General features: G+C 35.3%; 1 protein-coding gene across 3 annotated transcripts in view; it reads right to left on the bottom strand.

The window, feature by feature from the left end:
• The window catches only part of Vps13a (vacuolar protein sorting 13 homolog A), a 237897-nt gene that overhangs the window by 191050 nt on the left and 30478 nt on the right, over positions 1-16369 (bottom strand). For all 3 annotated transcript variants that reach the window (XM_074052093.1, XM_074052095.1, XM_074052094.1), the window contains exons 2-7: positions 14600-14643; positions 12313-12355; positions 9428-9523; positions 9084-9185; positions 3471-3577; positions 2781-2840 (exon numbers count right to left, since the gene is read on the bottom strand). In XM_074052093.1, coding sequence (XP_073908194.1) covers positions 2781-2840; positions 3471-3577; positions 9084-9185; positions 9428-9523; positions 12313-12355; positions 14600-14643 — 452 coding nt within the window. The remainder of the gene's footprint in view (positions 1-2780; positions 2841-3470; positions 3578-9083; positions 9186-9427; positions 9524-12312; positions 12356-14599; positions 14644-16369) is intronic.

Here is a 16369-nt window from a genome sequence, read left to right as displayed (position 1 = left end):
CAATTTCCCATGAAAATGCCTTGAAAACATATCATTCATTCAGAGACTACTGGCTGACCACAAGAAAATCTCTGCCTTCAAGGAACATGCTGGTGTTCAAAAAAAATCAAAAAGAACTGGGCTTTGTAGTGCATGCATATAATTCCAGGTAACCAGCAGGCAAAGACAGGAAGATCATGGTTGGAAGTCAGCCCTGTCAAAGAAGCTCTCTGAAAATCAAACTAAAAACAAAATGACTAGGGTCTTAGTAGAGAAAACATGGCAGAACATCAAACTCAGGGCATGTGAGATAAAATAATGAGTGACCTATTAATATAAAAAACTTATAGAAATGGATCCCTAAAAATATTGTCTTATGATTAATTAATATTCAGCATGAATAGAAATTGTTAATTTTAAGGTCAGAAGGAAACGTGATTCAGAGTAGGAATAGCTAGTACAAAGACTCAAAGATATGCAAGTATGATATGTTCAGGGAACTGGAGTAGCTCAGTATGGTCAGAGAAAAAAAGTAAAACAAAAGAAGAGAGGCAAAAGCAGGTTATGTTACCTAGGTTCCCATTACAAAGGTTTTATAAACCATGTAATACAAAACAACTACAGATTATATTCTAAGAACAATCAAAAGTCACTGAGAGAGAACCAAAACACTTTATTTTTTTTTTTATCTTTAGTTCTTTTTTTTTTTCATTTTTCTTTTATTATTCATATGTGCATACAAGGATTGGTTCATTTCTCCCCACTGCCCCCACCCCCTCCCTCACCACCCACTCCGCCCCCTCCCTCTCCCCCCCCTCAATACCCAGCAGAAACTATTTTGCCCTTATTTCTAATTTTGTTGTAGAGAGAGTATAAGCAATAATAGGAAGGAACAAGGGTTTTTGCTGGTTGAAATAAGGATAGCTATACAGGGCATTGACTCACATTGATTTCCTGTGCGTGGGTATTACCTTCTAGGTTAATTCTTTTTGATCTAACCTTTTCTCTAGTACCTGTTCCCCTTTTCCTATTGGCCTCAGTTGCTTTAAGGTATCTGCTTTAGTTTCTCTGCGTTACAAAACACTTTTAAAAAAAAAAAAAAACAACACTGCAGCATAAATTAACCTGACCTTTTTTTTTGGAGACAAAGTCTCAGGCTGGCCTTCAACTCACAATTTGAATCCCAAGTGCTGGGATTACAGAGGTAAGCCATCTCACCCAGCTAGGTTCTTCATTTAGAAAGATGGTTCACATTTTTGTACAATTTTCAAACTTCAGCATGCATTAGGATCACAAGGAGGTATTTTTAAAAACAGAGATTGCAGACTGGGGATGTAGTTCAGAGGTACAATGCTAGTCTGACATGTCAAAGCCCCAGCACTGAAAAAACAAAAATGGACTGCTAGGTCCCAACCCTGGAAAGAGTTTCTACTGCATAGCTCTGAGCTGGCAAACAAGTTTTCAAAGATCCTCAAAAGTGATAATTAAAAACAGCTGTCACACAGTTATCAATGATTTTCACATTACCAGATCCAATGACTAACTCTCCATCTTTATTTTTCAACTTGCCCCCGGACCTTTAATGTGTAACCTTTATAGCTTTTCTTTTTCCTTTTTCCTTGCAGTAGAGACATGTTTTAGAAAAAAAATTGTACATAAAAAACCCCAACAGACACAAGATATAAAACAATGTAACGAAATACTATGCTGAAATTGAATTGTGCTACATGTGGCAACATAAATTTGAAAAGCACTGTGAGAGGAAAAAAGTTAACTGATAGAACATACAAAATGTTTGTATTTATGCTAATTTTTTTAAATCTTTTTTTGGGGGGAGAGGCGGGCTACATGGGGTTTGAACTCAAGACTTCCCTCTTGCTAAGCAGGCACTCAACGGCTTGAGCCATGCCTCCAGCCCAAATGCCTACATTTTTAATTAATATATTATACAAAAGTTTAAGAAGTTCAGATGCTAGGCTCAGTGGTAGATTGCCAGCCCAATGTTCTGGATTCAATCTCTGGCATCAAAAAAACAAAACAAGATAAAAAAAAAATGTTCATCTCTAGAAAAGGAAAAGTTGCTTGAAGTAGAGAAAATGGATCTAAATTGTATCTATAAAAGTTTATTCCTATAAAAATATTTATGACTAACAAGCATCCATTCTGAATGTAAGCAAATATTTCCTAATTTTCTAGGTGCTCCTTGTTTAAAAGTCCCTCAATTTCGAAATTAGACAGTAGGAGAACATGTCACAATCTTGTGAGGAAATGCTACATTTTTATTAGCCAAGATTTATCAGCTTCATTTCAGAAATGATTACTTTTATTTTGTATTTATTCACTGAAAATTTGGGAATAGATTTTTTTTTTTGGCAGTGCTAGAGATGAATTGGATTTTAAGTAACCAAAAGTGTCTAACAGCATAATAAACAAAAGTCCTCATATCTTAAGCAGAATTTGTTCTCCAACTTTTTTTTCTTTAATTTTTTGAGACAGGGTCTCACCCAGAGTAGCCTCGAAATATAGCCTAGGGAGGCTTCAAGATTTTCCTGTCTCAGCCTCCTAAATGTTAGAATTACAGGCACGCACTACCATGCTCAGAATGATTTCTAATCAGTTGTTTGAAGTATGAATCTACTTATCCCTCATTTATGGTTCAGCCTATGCCCTTTCTATACCAATTAAGCATAGACAACAAAATGCACAACTATTTCAGATGCTGGTATACATTTACCATAATCAATAGTTTGACTATATTATACAATCAAAATCATGGTTAAGTTTCTTTTTTAACAAAGTACCTCCATGCTGAGATTTTGAAGAGAAATACCAAATGAGAGTGGGTTGTCCCGATTTGTGATCTAAAAGATGGAAAAAAGTATTTTACTGACATATTTTAATAGTTGGACAAAATTCACTTTATGGAAAAGGTTAACTTTCTGGGAAGTAACCTACTTCAAATATTTTTTAAAAAACATTTTACTACATTGTATTTTTGCTAAAACAAATTAAAACAGTAAAATATTAACGTATTAGTGTTATACTATAATACTGTATCTGCAGAATTTTTCTAATTGATAAAAGTTTATTTAAAAAGACTGACATAATACTGTAAAGCAAATTATATGTTTATGAGAACAATAACCTATTTAAGATCAGTTAGTTAAGTCTAGCTCGAACAAATCCTAGACCAGTGCTCTTTCTAGGAGGTAAAAATACATGACTGTGAAATTCTTAACAACATTTTCCTTCATGATCTGAAGTTTGAACAGCTTAAGGAAAATATAACCAAGAACTCACCACTAAGGACTGAAAACTACAACTACAATTATAAAAAAAGAAAGATCATGTCATCTTCAGCTCCCTATCTCTTCACTTCCTAGCATTTAATAGGCTAGCCAATACAGAATAAGGGCCATTAAACAACAACAACAACAAAAAACCCTAAATCTAAATGCATTTTTTAAAAACTCATCTCATAAAATACTCACATCATCTTCGTAACGAATGTGGATGCTGGATATTTTCACTTGAAGGTTTTTTATGATCTGAGTAACTAATTTTTCTGCAAAAGTGTCCTGTTTCTCCTCCCGATTTTCTGCAATTGCAAATATCCCTTTTTTTTATACTTGAATGAAAACACATACCAACTTACCTCATTAATGAAAAGTACACACACACACACATACACACGCATGTATGTATTTGTTAACAGAACACTAATAGCCTCTTTCCAAGTCTCTCATACTAAAAGACTTTCAAAGGGAATTAAATGAACAAAATTTCGATAGGTGGTTTATTCAGTAAGACTAATGCTCCACTCTGTAAAACTTACTGTCATTAAACTTTATAATCTTATCTGTTAATTCTTCCTGAGTAATAAAGAACTGAAAAACAGTGCAAATTATTAGGTAAGAATTAAAGCAACAGCAAAGTAAGAATCTCCCTTAAAATTAGTGATAACCACTAAAAGTTGTTGGTACTTAAAACTATGAATTATTTGAATATAGTAGGCTCATCTCCCTGACAATATAAAACAAGGAATGAGATACATTTCTTCTGTCCTTTTAAATAAGGATGAAAGAAACACACCATATGTTTCATTTTAAGAAAACGGTATTACCTCAAGTTTCAGTATTTTCCAGGGAAATGGAAAAAACAAAAAATAAATATTCTAATATTTCAAAGTATACCTTTGATTACCACTAGTTATTATCTCTTTTCCTTTTTCAAGAATGCCAATAAAGAGATGATGGGGGCAATGCAATTAATGTACAATGTAAGTTTAATCAGAACTGTCATTATGAATCCCCCCCGTAACAAATACATCCTGTATTCGTAATTAATAAAAAACTTAAGAAACCTGAAAAAAAAAAAAGAGTGGCAGGGGATCCAATGTGGTTACTAGAAGGAGGAAGCAGACAGCATGAGCTCCATAAATTCAAAATCTTACTAAGAAGCTAGAGCCACACTTGGCAAAAAAAAACCACCAAGAATAAGCAAAACTCCGACACCCCAAATCCCTAGCCCACACAAAGCTTCTCCATGCCACATTACACTGAGAAAACAGGAGGGCTCCTGCACTACCAGACACGAGCTCCAACCTGCTTGGGAGACACAGACCAACAGGTGAGCAAATAAGCGGCACCTGGGATTCCCACAGCCACCCTTGGGATAAACCAGCATAGCCCCTTAGACAGACTCCCGCCATGCAAAAACAAAACTGAACAATAAACAAGGAACTGAAATGGACATGCAGCAGTGATGGCAGGGTGCTCTGAGAGCACTGGAGAATGAGGGAGGAGCAAGGAGCTGATCTCCACCCAAACTTTCAGTAAACAAACCCTGCAAAAGTAGCCAGCTGACAGTAGGCAGCTGATGAGCCGGTGCCTGAAATAGGGCAGATAGTGGTCCACAAAGCTCATCTCCTGACCCAACCACCTGGCAAGACTATGACAGAGCTACTGCTTAAGTACCAACACCAGGACTGTATGCTGAAGCAGTAACACCAGAACTACTAAGACTGAAATTCTATTGTTCCAGAACCTGGAATTTTTTTTTTTCTCACTCTCTATCTTTCTAAGTGCTCATGTTATTCACTATTTGTTAGTCCACCATCTCTCCAGTTGATTTCTTTGGTTCTCTTTTTTATTTCTTTCTTGGTTTCATTAGTTTTACTATTGTAAGTTAACTAATACTAAATTACACACAAGAAGGGACAGAAACAGCACCAAGTGGAAGGATGGGAAGAAGAAAAAGGGATGGAAACCATTCTCCTTCCAAAAATAAAGGATTCAGAGGAAAAGAAAATGGATACCCAGTTCGAGACTCCAACAAAACAAAAGTAGATTATCCCAAAGAACCCAACGAAGCCAAGAAGAACAGCTTGAAAGAAGAAATGCTGCAAGTAATCACTGAGTATTTCATGGAGATGTTACTAGACAAAGTCAACCAAAGTGTGTAGGAGGCACTCAAGAAATTCCAAGACAGATGAGAAAACACAAAAACAAATAAGTAAAATCATAGGAGCCCTGAATAAATACCAAAGTGAAACAGAGAACGCCATAAATAGATAAATGAATTATGGCCGAAAATTGACAGTATTAAAGAGGAAGTGACCCATGTGATGGAAAACCTCAGAAAAAAGAATGAAACAGAAATACAAAACACAATGGAAGGCCACTCTAGCAGACTACAACAAGCAGAAGGCAGACTCTGCCAACCTGAAGATAAAATGGAAATTGAAAGAAAAACTGAAGAGCTATTAGTCAGACAACTCAAAACCTGTGAAAGGAAGGTGCAAGAACTCACTGACTCCACCAAAACCAAACCTGAGAATCATGGGCATTGAAGAAGGAGAACAGGTCCAAGCAAAAGGGATTCATAATATATTCAATAAAATAATAATAGAAAATTTCCCAAATCTAGAGAAAGCTATGCCCATTCAGGTACAGGAAGCCTCCAGGACACCAAACAGACTTGACCAAAATAGAACTACCCCACGACACATTATCATTAAAACAACAAGCACAGAGAATAGAGAAAGAATATTGAAGGCTATAAGAGAGAAAAGACAAATAACAAACAAAGGTAAACCCATTGAAATCATAGCAGATTTCTCAACGGAAACCTTAAAAGAAGAGCATGGAGTGAGGTATTCAGGGCACTGAATGAAAATAACTTCAACCCTAGGATACTCTACCCAGCAAAACTATCATTCAATATAGATGGAACAATAAAAGTCTTCCATGATATGCAGAAAGTAAAACAATATATGACCACCAAGTCACCACTACAAAAGATTCTTCAAGGAATTCTGCACACAGAAAGTGAAAGCAAACAAAACCATGAAAGGACAGGCAGTACCAAACCACAGGAGAAGAAAAGGCAAGAAAATAGAGAGTAACAATGATTCAGCCTCATGCAATCAACCCTTAAACAACAAAGACAACTAAATGACAAATGACAGGGATCACCACATACCTATCAATATTAACACTGAATGTTAATGGACTTAATTCCTCCATCAAAAGACACCGTTTGGCAAACTGGATTAAAAAAGAAGATCCAACAATCTGCTGCTTACAGGAGACCCATCTCATTGACAGAAACAAGCACTGGCTTAGGGTAAAAGGCGGGAAGAAGATTTACCAAGATAATGGCCCCCAAAAACAGGCAGGAGTAGGACAAAGTAGACTTCAAACCTACATTAATCAAACCACATAAAGAAGGACATTCCATACTAATAAAAGGGGAAATACACCAAAAGGAAATAACAACTATCAACCTATATGCACCCAACTTCATCAAACATACCCTGAAGGACCTAAAACATATGAACTCCAACACTGTGGTAGTAGGAGACTTTAATACCCGTGCTCATAGATTGGTAGAATCAACATAGTAAAAATGGCTATACTACCAAAAGCAATCAACATGTTTAATGCAATTCCCATGAAAATCCCAATGACATTCATCACAGAGATTGAAAAATCTACCCTAAAATTCATTTGGAAACACAAGAGACCACAAATAGCCAAGTTAATACTCAGCAAAAAGAGCAATGCCGGAGGTATCACAATACCCAACTTCAAACTATATTACAAAGCAATAGCAGTAAAAACAACATGGTACTGGCACAAAAACAGACATGAAGACCAGTGGAACAGAATAGGGGAACCGGGTATGAATCCACACAACTATACCAACCTTATTTTTGACAAAGGCACCAAAAATATATGATGGAGAAAAGACAGCCTCTTCAACAAACATTGTTGGGAAAAGTGGCTATCTGTCTGCAAAAAACTGAAACTAGACCATGCAAGGATTTATTCTGGAGAAAATACAATAGGCTCCATATTTAATACATTATGCATGGAGGGATACAGTAAACTCCCACACCAAAATAGAAAAATTAAGCAAAAGTCTACATAGTTCAGTCACATCCACATCCACTTATCAAGAAAAATAATAAATCTGTGTTAGAAAATATATGAATTAAGAGTATACTATGGGCTCAGTAGTAAACATATATATCAACTGGTTGATCTGTATAGTCCATCATAAACAGAAACATACACATATATATAGTATGAACTTAATTAAACCAAGTAATCAAGTTGTGGGCCAGAGGCACAGCTCAAGTGGTAGAACATCTGCATAGCAAGCTCACAGCCGAGTTCAAACGCCAGTATTGCCAAAAAAAACAAAAACAAATCCATGAGTGTTGATGCATATTCAAAAAACCTTCCTGGTGTCCTGTTTCCTACAAAATGAAATCTAAACTATTAATAAAACCTCCAAGACCTCAAGTTAAGAGTTGTGAGCATCTTATGAAGCAATATGGTAGTTCTCTAGGAAGTAGGATATACGGCGAGTCAGAGGCCAGATTTATGGGATTTTTCTTTTTTTAATTATGAGTCCTACAGTAAAATTCAATGTTTAAAGTTGTGTTTGTTGTGTGTATGTGTTATCTTGCTAAAAATAAAATAACTTTTAAAAGAAAAAACCCAAGGAGACTTAGGACAGAGGATCAGAGGTAGGGATTAATAACTACACAGGAGATGAAAGAAATGTGACACAGAAAATAGAACTACATGGTATTGCCAGAGATTGTGTTAAGTCTCCATTAATGCTTGTCAACAGACAAACATTTACTATTGGAGTTTTCATTTAAAAAAACATGGCAGGGATTGAAATAAACATACATATACTATTAAGATGCTTACCTATAATGAAGAAGAGAGGAGCAGAAGAAAAATGACTTACACTAAGAATACAACTTTGTGTTTTAAAATAAGAAGAGATAAACTGGACATTGTGGCATTTGGATATAATCCCAGCTGCTCAGGAAGTGAAGGCAAGAAGACTGCTAGTTTGAGAACAGCACAGGCAATGTTAATGAGAACCTACATCAAAAACAAAACACAAATAAAAGGACTGGGGGCATGGCTCAAGTGGTAGAGAACTTGCCTAGCAAGCAACAGGCCCTAGGTTCAAATCCCCCAAAAACTAAAAAGGAAAAGTAGAAGAAGAGGCTATAGAATATCTACAAGCTAAGAGGAAAGGTACACTAGGTGAAGAAGCAAGAGTCAGCACATAAAAAGTAGCCAATGATGGTAACCAGAGGACAGGTGAAAAGGAATTAGATTTCTGACAAACATTTTTTTCACTGATGAAAAAGGAGTTGTGGTAAGGTAACCATGTAGTCCAGGTTTTTTTGTAAAGTTAGAAGACAAATAAAAGGATTAAGGAAAATATAAATATATCAAAGGGATTAAGTATCTTTAAAAGGGTTTAGGACTTGATGTAAAGGTGACAGAAAAGCATAGCTAGAAAGATAAGAAAATGTGTTTGATAAACTTGTTATTCAAAACTGCAAACCTTATCTTTATAAGCTAGGCATATTATTTGCCTGAAATTTCTGCCAGGTAAAATTTCTGTATACACAACAAAACATACAAGCCATGTAATTCCCCATGTAGTAAGAACATCTCATATGTGTAAAATAATCTCAATGCCTCCTGAGAAAATATTCTACTATAATAAATTTTGAGATCTCTTAATTGAATTTTTCTTATTACCACTGTTAATATTTTCTTTACCTTGATCAACTACTTTTTGTTTTGCTTCTTCTATTCTTTTTAATTCCTGTTGCTTAGCTTCCATGAGTTGTTTTTCTTCTTTTAAAGGATCATATTTTATTCCTATAGAAAGTAAAAAAAAGAAACTTAATTACCTTAAAATTAAATATACTCATTCCAAAAACTATAAAGTCCACTAAAATTTAGAATAAAAACCAATTTAATTTGAACCAATACCAAATTTAAATATTAAAAATCTCAAAATATTTCCCAAAGATATTTTCAGCAAAAATAATTATCAAATATAAAGATTTTCCCTTCACAAAAGAGTAATTTAAATTATAATTTTTAAAAATTTGACTTACTAGAAGAAGGCACTATGAGTAAATAAATTTCTTCTAGAACAGCTTCAACTGGTTGAGTATAAAGGTTTTTCCATGGAATTGTAAGTTTAAGGTTACCTACATAAAAAGAAAAAGGATACAAATATTCATTTGTATGAATGTAACCATTCAGTATCAATCTATTTTTTTGTTGAGGACTGCAAGAGCTCTTTGAAAGACAATGAAGACAAGCAGTACCCAATAATGGCAAGGGAATGATATATTCCTATAAAACAGACTGTACTGCATTATAACTTAAATAGCTCCATATCCTCTCCTGGTATATGTGGGGGGGGAGGAGGGGTGTTGGTGGTTATGGGGATCAATACCAAGGCTCTGAACATGGTAAGAATTACTCTACCACTGAGCTACACTTCCAGTCCCTCGTGACATATATTTTTACCTTTCCTTAAATTAAGGTTAAATTTACATACACTGAAATACAACAATAATTACTGTAGAAACTCAATGACTTTTAGCAAATTGTTAAAGTTATGTATTTGCTGTAATACTGTTGTAAATGGAATAATGAGATTATTCGAGCATATCCAAATATGCATTCACCAAATAATTATGGCACTGTAATAAACATATGAGGTCAAACTGATGGTAGTTATGGGAAATCCTGACCACATTATTAGAATTTAAATGTATCAGGTAAGCTATCAAAAATAAAGGGCACCCATGCACAGGAAATCAATGTGAGTCAATGCCCTGTATAGCTATCCTTATCTCAACCAGCAAAAACCCTTGTCCCTTCCTGTTACTGCTTATACTCTCTCCACAACAAAATTAGAAATAAGGGCAAAATAGTTTCTGCTGGGTATTGACGGGGTGGGGGGGAGACGGAGGGGGTAGAGTGGGTGGGGGCAGGGGGGAGAAATGAACCAAGCCTTGTATGCACATATGAATAATAAAAGAAAAAGGAAAAAAAAATTAGCAATGTGCAATTGGGAAAATCATTTCCTCCATCTGTACCTAAAATCCTTATCAGAAAATAAATGACCTAGCAACCAAAAATAAAAAAATAAAACAAATAAAGGGCCAGGCATGGTGGCTCACATCTGCAATCTCAACTATTTGGCAGGTGGAGATCAGGAGGATCACAGTTTGGGGCTAACTGGTAGGGGAAGTTAGTGAGATCCCATCTCAACAAGAAAGCCAGATGGGGCTTTCTTGAGACAGGGGTGGTACACACCAATCACCTCACCTACTTGGAAAGCATAGGTAGAAGGATCTTGGTTTGAAGCCTTCCTTCCCAGGAAAAAACACAAGACCCTAGCTGAAAAATAACTAAGCAAAGAGGACTAGGGGCAGCGAGGCTCAAGTGGTATCACTTGCCTAATAAGTGCAAGGCTGAGTTCAAACCCCAGTAGTGTCAAAAAAAAAAAAAAAAAGTTAGGGGGGAAATTAATTGGTGACATTTTCTCCCTCCTATGTATGCTAAATTTTTTTCTTGGCAGGGCAGTACTTGTGTTTGAGCTCAGGACCTCCTGCTTATTAGGCAGACAACACTCTACCACTTGAGCTACACAGCCCTTTTTAGCTCTAGATATTTTTCAGGCAGGGTCTCTCATTTTTTGCAAAGGGCTGGCCTCTGACCACAATCCTCCTATCTGCAGCCTCCAGAATAGCTTAGATGTCAAGTGTTTGTGTACCACCATACCCAGCTTATTGATTGAGATGGGCATCTCACTAACTTTTTGCCCAAGATGGCCTTAAACCACATTCAAGAAGCTGGGTTTACAGCTATGAGTCACTGCACCTAGCATAAACTGTCTTCAAATTCAGTGAGGATAGAACAAATCTGAGCCTCAGCAATGAAAAATGTCAGATGAAAACTTTCTGTGTCTCATGGTCTAATACCAATTCTAAGCACAGTACACAAAATCGTTAAGACCTTCATCACATAGTTTATGCAAGTTTTTAGAATACCTGTTCCCAGTAACACCAATATAGTTTCAATAACATTATATAAATCTTGTTACAAATCTTATTTAAATAAAAAAAAAATTTCAAAACCCAAACTAAAGACACAATATTTAAACCATTACAACACAATCTAATAATCATGCCAGACAAGTTTTTAATCAATATATGAAAACCTCACACTCAAGCTGGGCACTGGCAGATCATGCCTGTAATCCTAGCCACTTGTGAGGCTGAGATTTGATCACAGGTTGAGGCCAGCTTGGGCAAATAGTTCTAGTTTGCAAGAACTATCTCCAAAATAATCAGAGTAAAATAAATGGAGGTTACTCAAACAGTAAAGCACCTGCTTGCAAGTGTGAAGGCCAGAGTTCAAACCCTAGTCCCACCTTAAAAAAAAAAAAAAAAAAAAAAAAAAAAAAAAACCTTAAATTACTTTTTGTTCAACCAATATATTTAAAATACAAACTATAAAAACAGGTAGTATAATACAAAACAAGAACTAAAACAGGTTTTTTTGGAAATATAAAAACCTTCCAGAGCAGAAACAAGTTTTCAGATTGGTCCCTGGCCATGGTACTTGCATAATCCAGACTGTCCTCTTTACACTACATATTCCATACTAATCAGAACAAAACAGAAGTAACTAGTCAGAAAGCAAGAAAACTCAGACAGTTATGGCTTCTGGTAAGACCAGTGCTCTGGCTCTCAACTCAATTTGAAGAGGTATCATTTCTTAACTACACAGATATCAAATACAGGGCAAGGAAGGAGTACATGAACCTTGCAATACTTTTAAGGTACCCATCTAAGCTCTACCTAAATAAAAACACATGATTATGATATTTTCTATTAATGCTCAGAAACATTAAAAACATTACATAAGGGAGATACTGGTCAGATTATTCTGGCTACATGACCAAATGAGTATGACTTACCTATATGACCAACTTTAACTCGGAATGGTACATCCAGTTGACTCTACAAAGAAAAAATAAAAATAGAAAGAATCAGTACATATCAACAATACAAATGACTGCCTTTTTCTTCCCAAAATAATGTGAACGGTTTTTAATTGCCTTGCACAGTCTTTTTACCTTTAACATTTATTTATATTCATTAAATTTTGACTGTAATATTACTGAAGTCAATAAAATTCATGAAAACTCCTCTTTTCAAAGTAAATGTGTGTAAGGGTCAACATTAATACTGAACAAAAAAGTTATCCACCTCAGAATCATTAACACCTTTAAAATACTTTTTAAGGTGAAAAATTCCACTGTCAGGTTTACTGCTGGAGATTAAAACTTCCTTTTGCAAAATTTTACAAAACAATAACTTTCAAATTACTTCTCTCCATTCACTGAGGATTAGGGCAACCTTCACAGTAAAGTGGTACTAGGAAAAGTGGATTGTCAGTTGCAAAAGATATGACCTTTGTCCTATGCCATGTATGAAAATTAAAGAACTAAACATGAGCTAAAACTACAAAATGCTTGCAGGAAAACTTCTGTAAAAAATATTCATTGCATTAGATTTGGTAATGATTTCTTGAAAATGACAATGCAAGCACAGACAACAGACGAATTGGAGGGGATGAATTCAAGTATGATATATTTGATATATTGTAAGAACTTCTGTAAATGCCACAATGTAACCCACCCAGCATAACATAAAAAAATTAATATAAAAATAAAAATAGATGATCTGCATTAAATTGAAAGTGTCTGTGCATCAAAGAACACTATCAACAGAGGGTTAAGTCAACCTTCGGAATGGGGGAAATATTAAATCATGTATTGCATAAGAAGTTAATATGCAGAACATACAGAGATCTCCAAAAATTCAACCACAACAACAACAAAAGAACTGATTAAAAAATGACAATAGGGGAAAAAAAAAAAAAAATGACAATAGGGGTTTGGCACAATGGCTCAAGTGGTAGAGTATCTGCCTAGCAAGCACAAGGTCCTGAGTTCAAACCCCAGTACTGCCCAGCAATGTGGGTATATGTGTATGTATATGTATATTCACATACATATTCGTATGACAGAGGACTTCAGTAGACATTTCTTCAAAGAACATACAAAATGGTAACAAGTACATGAAAAGATGAATCACTAGTCACTAGAGAAATTCTAATAAAAACAATGAGATACCATTTCACATGCATTAGGATAGCTGTTACCAAATGAAAACAGAAAATAACACATCATGGAAGACTTAGGAAATGCAGGAAAATTAGAAACATAGTGCACTGCTGGAGGGAATGCAAAATGATGTAACAAATGTGGGAAAAAAATCATCATTCCTAAAAAGATTAAGTATAGAATTATTATGTGATTGGGAAAAAAAAATCTGTCATTCCTAAAAAAAGCTAAGAATTATCATATGATCCAGCAATACTATTCCTAGATATATACCCAAAGAAACAGAAAGGAGGCTCTGGAGTAGACACATGTAAACAAATATTCATTGTAGCATTTTTCACAAGAGCCAAATGGAACAACCCAAGTGCTCAGCAGTAGCTGAATGAAAAAAAAACCAAAATGTGGTATACATGCAGAGTGGAATAATATTCAGTTATAAAAAGGGATGTTCTGATATATGCTACAACATGTATGAACCTAGAAAACATTACACTAAGTGAAATAATCCAGACATAAATAGATAAACATGACATGATACCATTTACATGAAGTACCAATAGGCACATTTATGGGAATGGAGAGAGGAAATTGGGAGATTACTGCTTAATAGGTACAGAGTTTTCAGTGAACAATAAAGAAAAATTTCCATGGCCAATGGGAAAAGGAATGGAACTTATTATTTAATGCTTTGAGTTTCTCCTAGGGATGTGAAACAGTTGTGGAAACAGATACTGTAAGGGTTGCACAAGATTGTGAATATAATTCATGCCACTGAATTGAATACATTAAGATGGTGTTAGAAAAAAACTTGAAAGCAATTACAAGACAGGTTAAGCACTAAAGCAAAATCACATGGGAATAATATGTTTATTTAAATATAAATATTTTAAATGGGAAAAATACACTGTCAGTTTTTACTTTTAAAGAACTTAAAGCTCCATTTTGCAAAATTCACATTATATAAAAATAACTTCCAAAATTTTCCCCAAATTTAACTAAATTAAAGGCAAATTAATTCAAAACAAGCATACATAGTTAAATGCACTAGCTTACAAATTTTCATAGTCCAACCTACCAGGGCGTTTTCTTTAATTTTAAGATTCTTGAAGGCCACAGCTCCTATAAAAAAAAAAAATTGTAATAAAAACAAACCTCAAACATCCAACCATTTTCATTTAAAAAAGTTACATATGCTTAATTCCTAAATATCATACTAGAGAAAAATAATCACACATAACAGAAAACAGAATCTACCTATTTTTCAGTAGCTCTCCTTTATTCTTCTGCATAGTCTAATGTGGTATGTCTGACCAAAATTTCACTTTTTGACATTTTTTTTTCTCTGTGGATATAGCTTAATATTATACATGTGCTTTAATCATAATTACATAAATGATATTAATCTAACAAAGTATCAAGTACAGGATCAATAAACAAACTGAATAAAGAAAAAGTGAATCCTATTTAAATATACTTGCAATGAACAGGTAGAAAATAAATTATAAAAATGTAAAATCAATAAGCAAAGATAAATGAATATAGACTTCCCAAATTCAAATGGGAAAAGAAAAGAGTGAAAATGTAACAAGACAGAATGTCCAAGATGCAGGGCAATTATAAAAGCTGTGATACACAGCTAGTATGAGTATCAGAAGCAAAACAGTACAGAGGGGTGCAGCGCGTGCGTACACACACACACATTTCTGAAGTAATAATAGCTAACAAATTTATAAAATTAATGATACAGGACAAGGGCTAGGTAGCATGCACCTGTAATCACAGCTATGTGTTCCAAGGCTAAAACTGCAAGATCCTATTTGAAAAATAACTAAAAAAGGGTTGGGGGGGCACCCCCATGGGTCAAGTGGAGACCCTGAGTTCAAGCCCCAGCGTGTGTGTGTGTGTGTGTGTGTGTGTGTGTGTGTGTGTGTGTGGCGGTGCGGGGTGGGGGGAGGGGTGGGGGGGCGGGGCGCGGAGAATACACCATTTATACAGGAAACACAGAAACCACCAAGGAGGATAACGCCAAAAAAATCTCTACCGAAGCATATTAAAAATCAAACTGCAGAAAATAAATCTTCGAAGAAAGCAGAAAGAAGTCAGGCTTGAAGGCACACTCTGGTAATCCCAGCACTCAAGAGGCAAAGGCAGTAGGCTCAAAACTTCAAAAGTTCAAGGCCAGCCTGGGCAAACAGCTACACAGCAAAAGTCAGTAGCAAAAGATCAGGGAATGAGGATGAGTGGGGGGAGAGAGAGAATAGAAGGGAGTTAGAGGGGCAGAGTGGGGTAGGAGGGAAGAAGGAGGAGGAGGAGAAAAACAAATGTATCTATAGAGGTACATGTATTAAAATTATATCACACTCACTTTACAAACAAAAGCAAAAAGAATAAAGAATAAAATATTTAAAGTGTTGAAAGTAAACAACCACCAACCTAGAATACCGCATCTACTCAAACTGTCTTGCAAAAGTGAAGGAGAAAGGGAGCAGTGTAAGTGAGATGACATTCTAGGATGCTCCAGGGCCTTATTCTCCCAAAGAAATATCAAATGAAAAACAGACTAACCAAAATAACTTGATAGGAACTTTAGAAACTGGCTAAAAATCTACAGCAAGCAAAGAAATGCATAATCAAGAAAATCTGATTCTTTCCTTGAGATGGAAAGAAGACAGTGGGACTCTCTGGGTACCGCTAAGAGGACTGATGTCTGTCTCACATGACTCAGTGATCAGGTGGAAAATGGCACAGTATGGATATCAGGTTGAAGGCCAATGAAATCAGTGGCAGACACAATACACATTAGAAGCATACACAACTGTACCTTCAGAGTGAGTCAAGAGATTAA

Source organism: Castor canadensis, chromosome 13, assembly GCF_047511655.1.
Source record: "Castor canadensis chromosome 13, mCasCan1.hap1v2, whole genome shotgun sequence".
Lineage (NCBI taxonomy): Eukaryota > Metazoa > Chordata > Mammalia > Rodentia > Castoridae > Castor > Castor canadensis.
The sequence above is the reverse complement of the archived record's forward strand: the minus strand, read 5'-3'. Positions and strand labels throughout refer to the sequence as shown.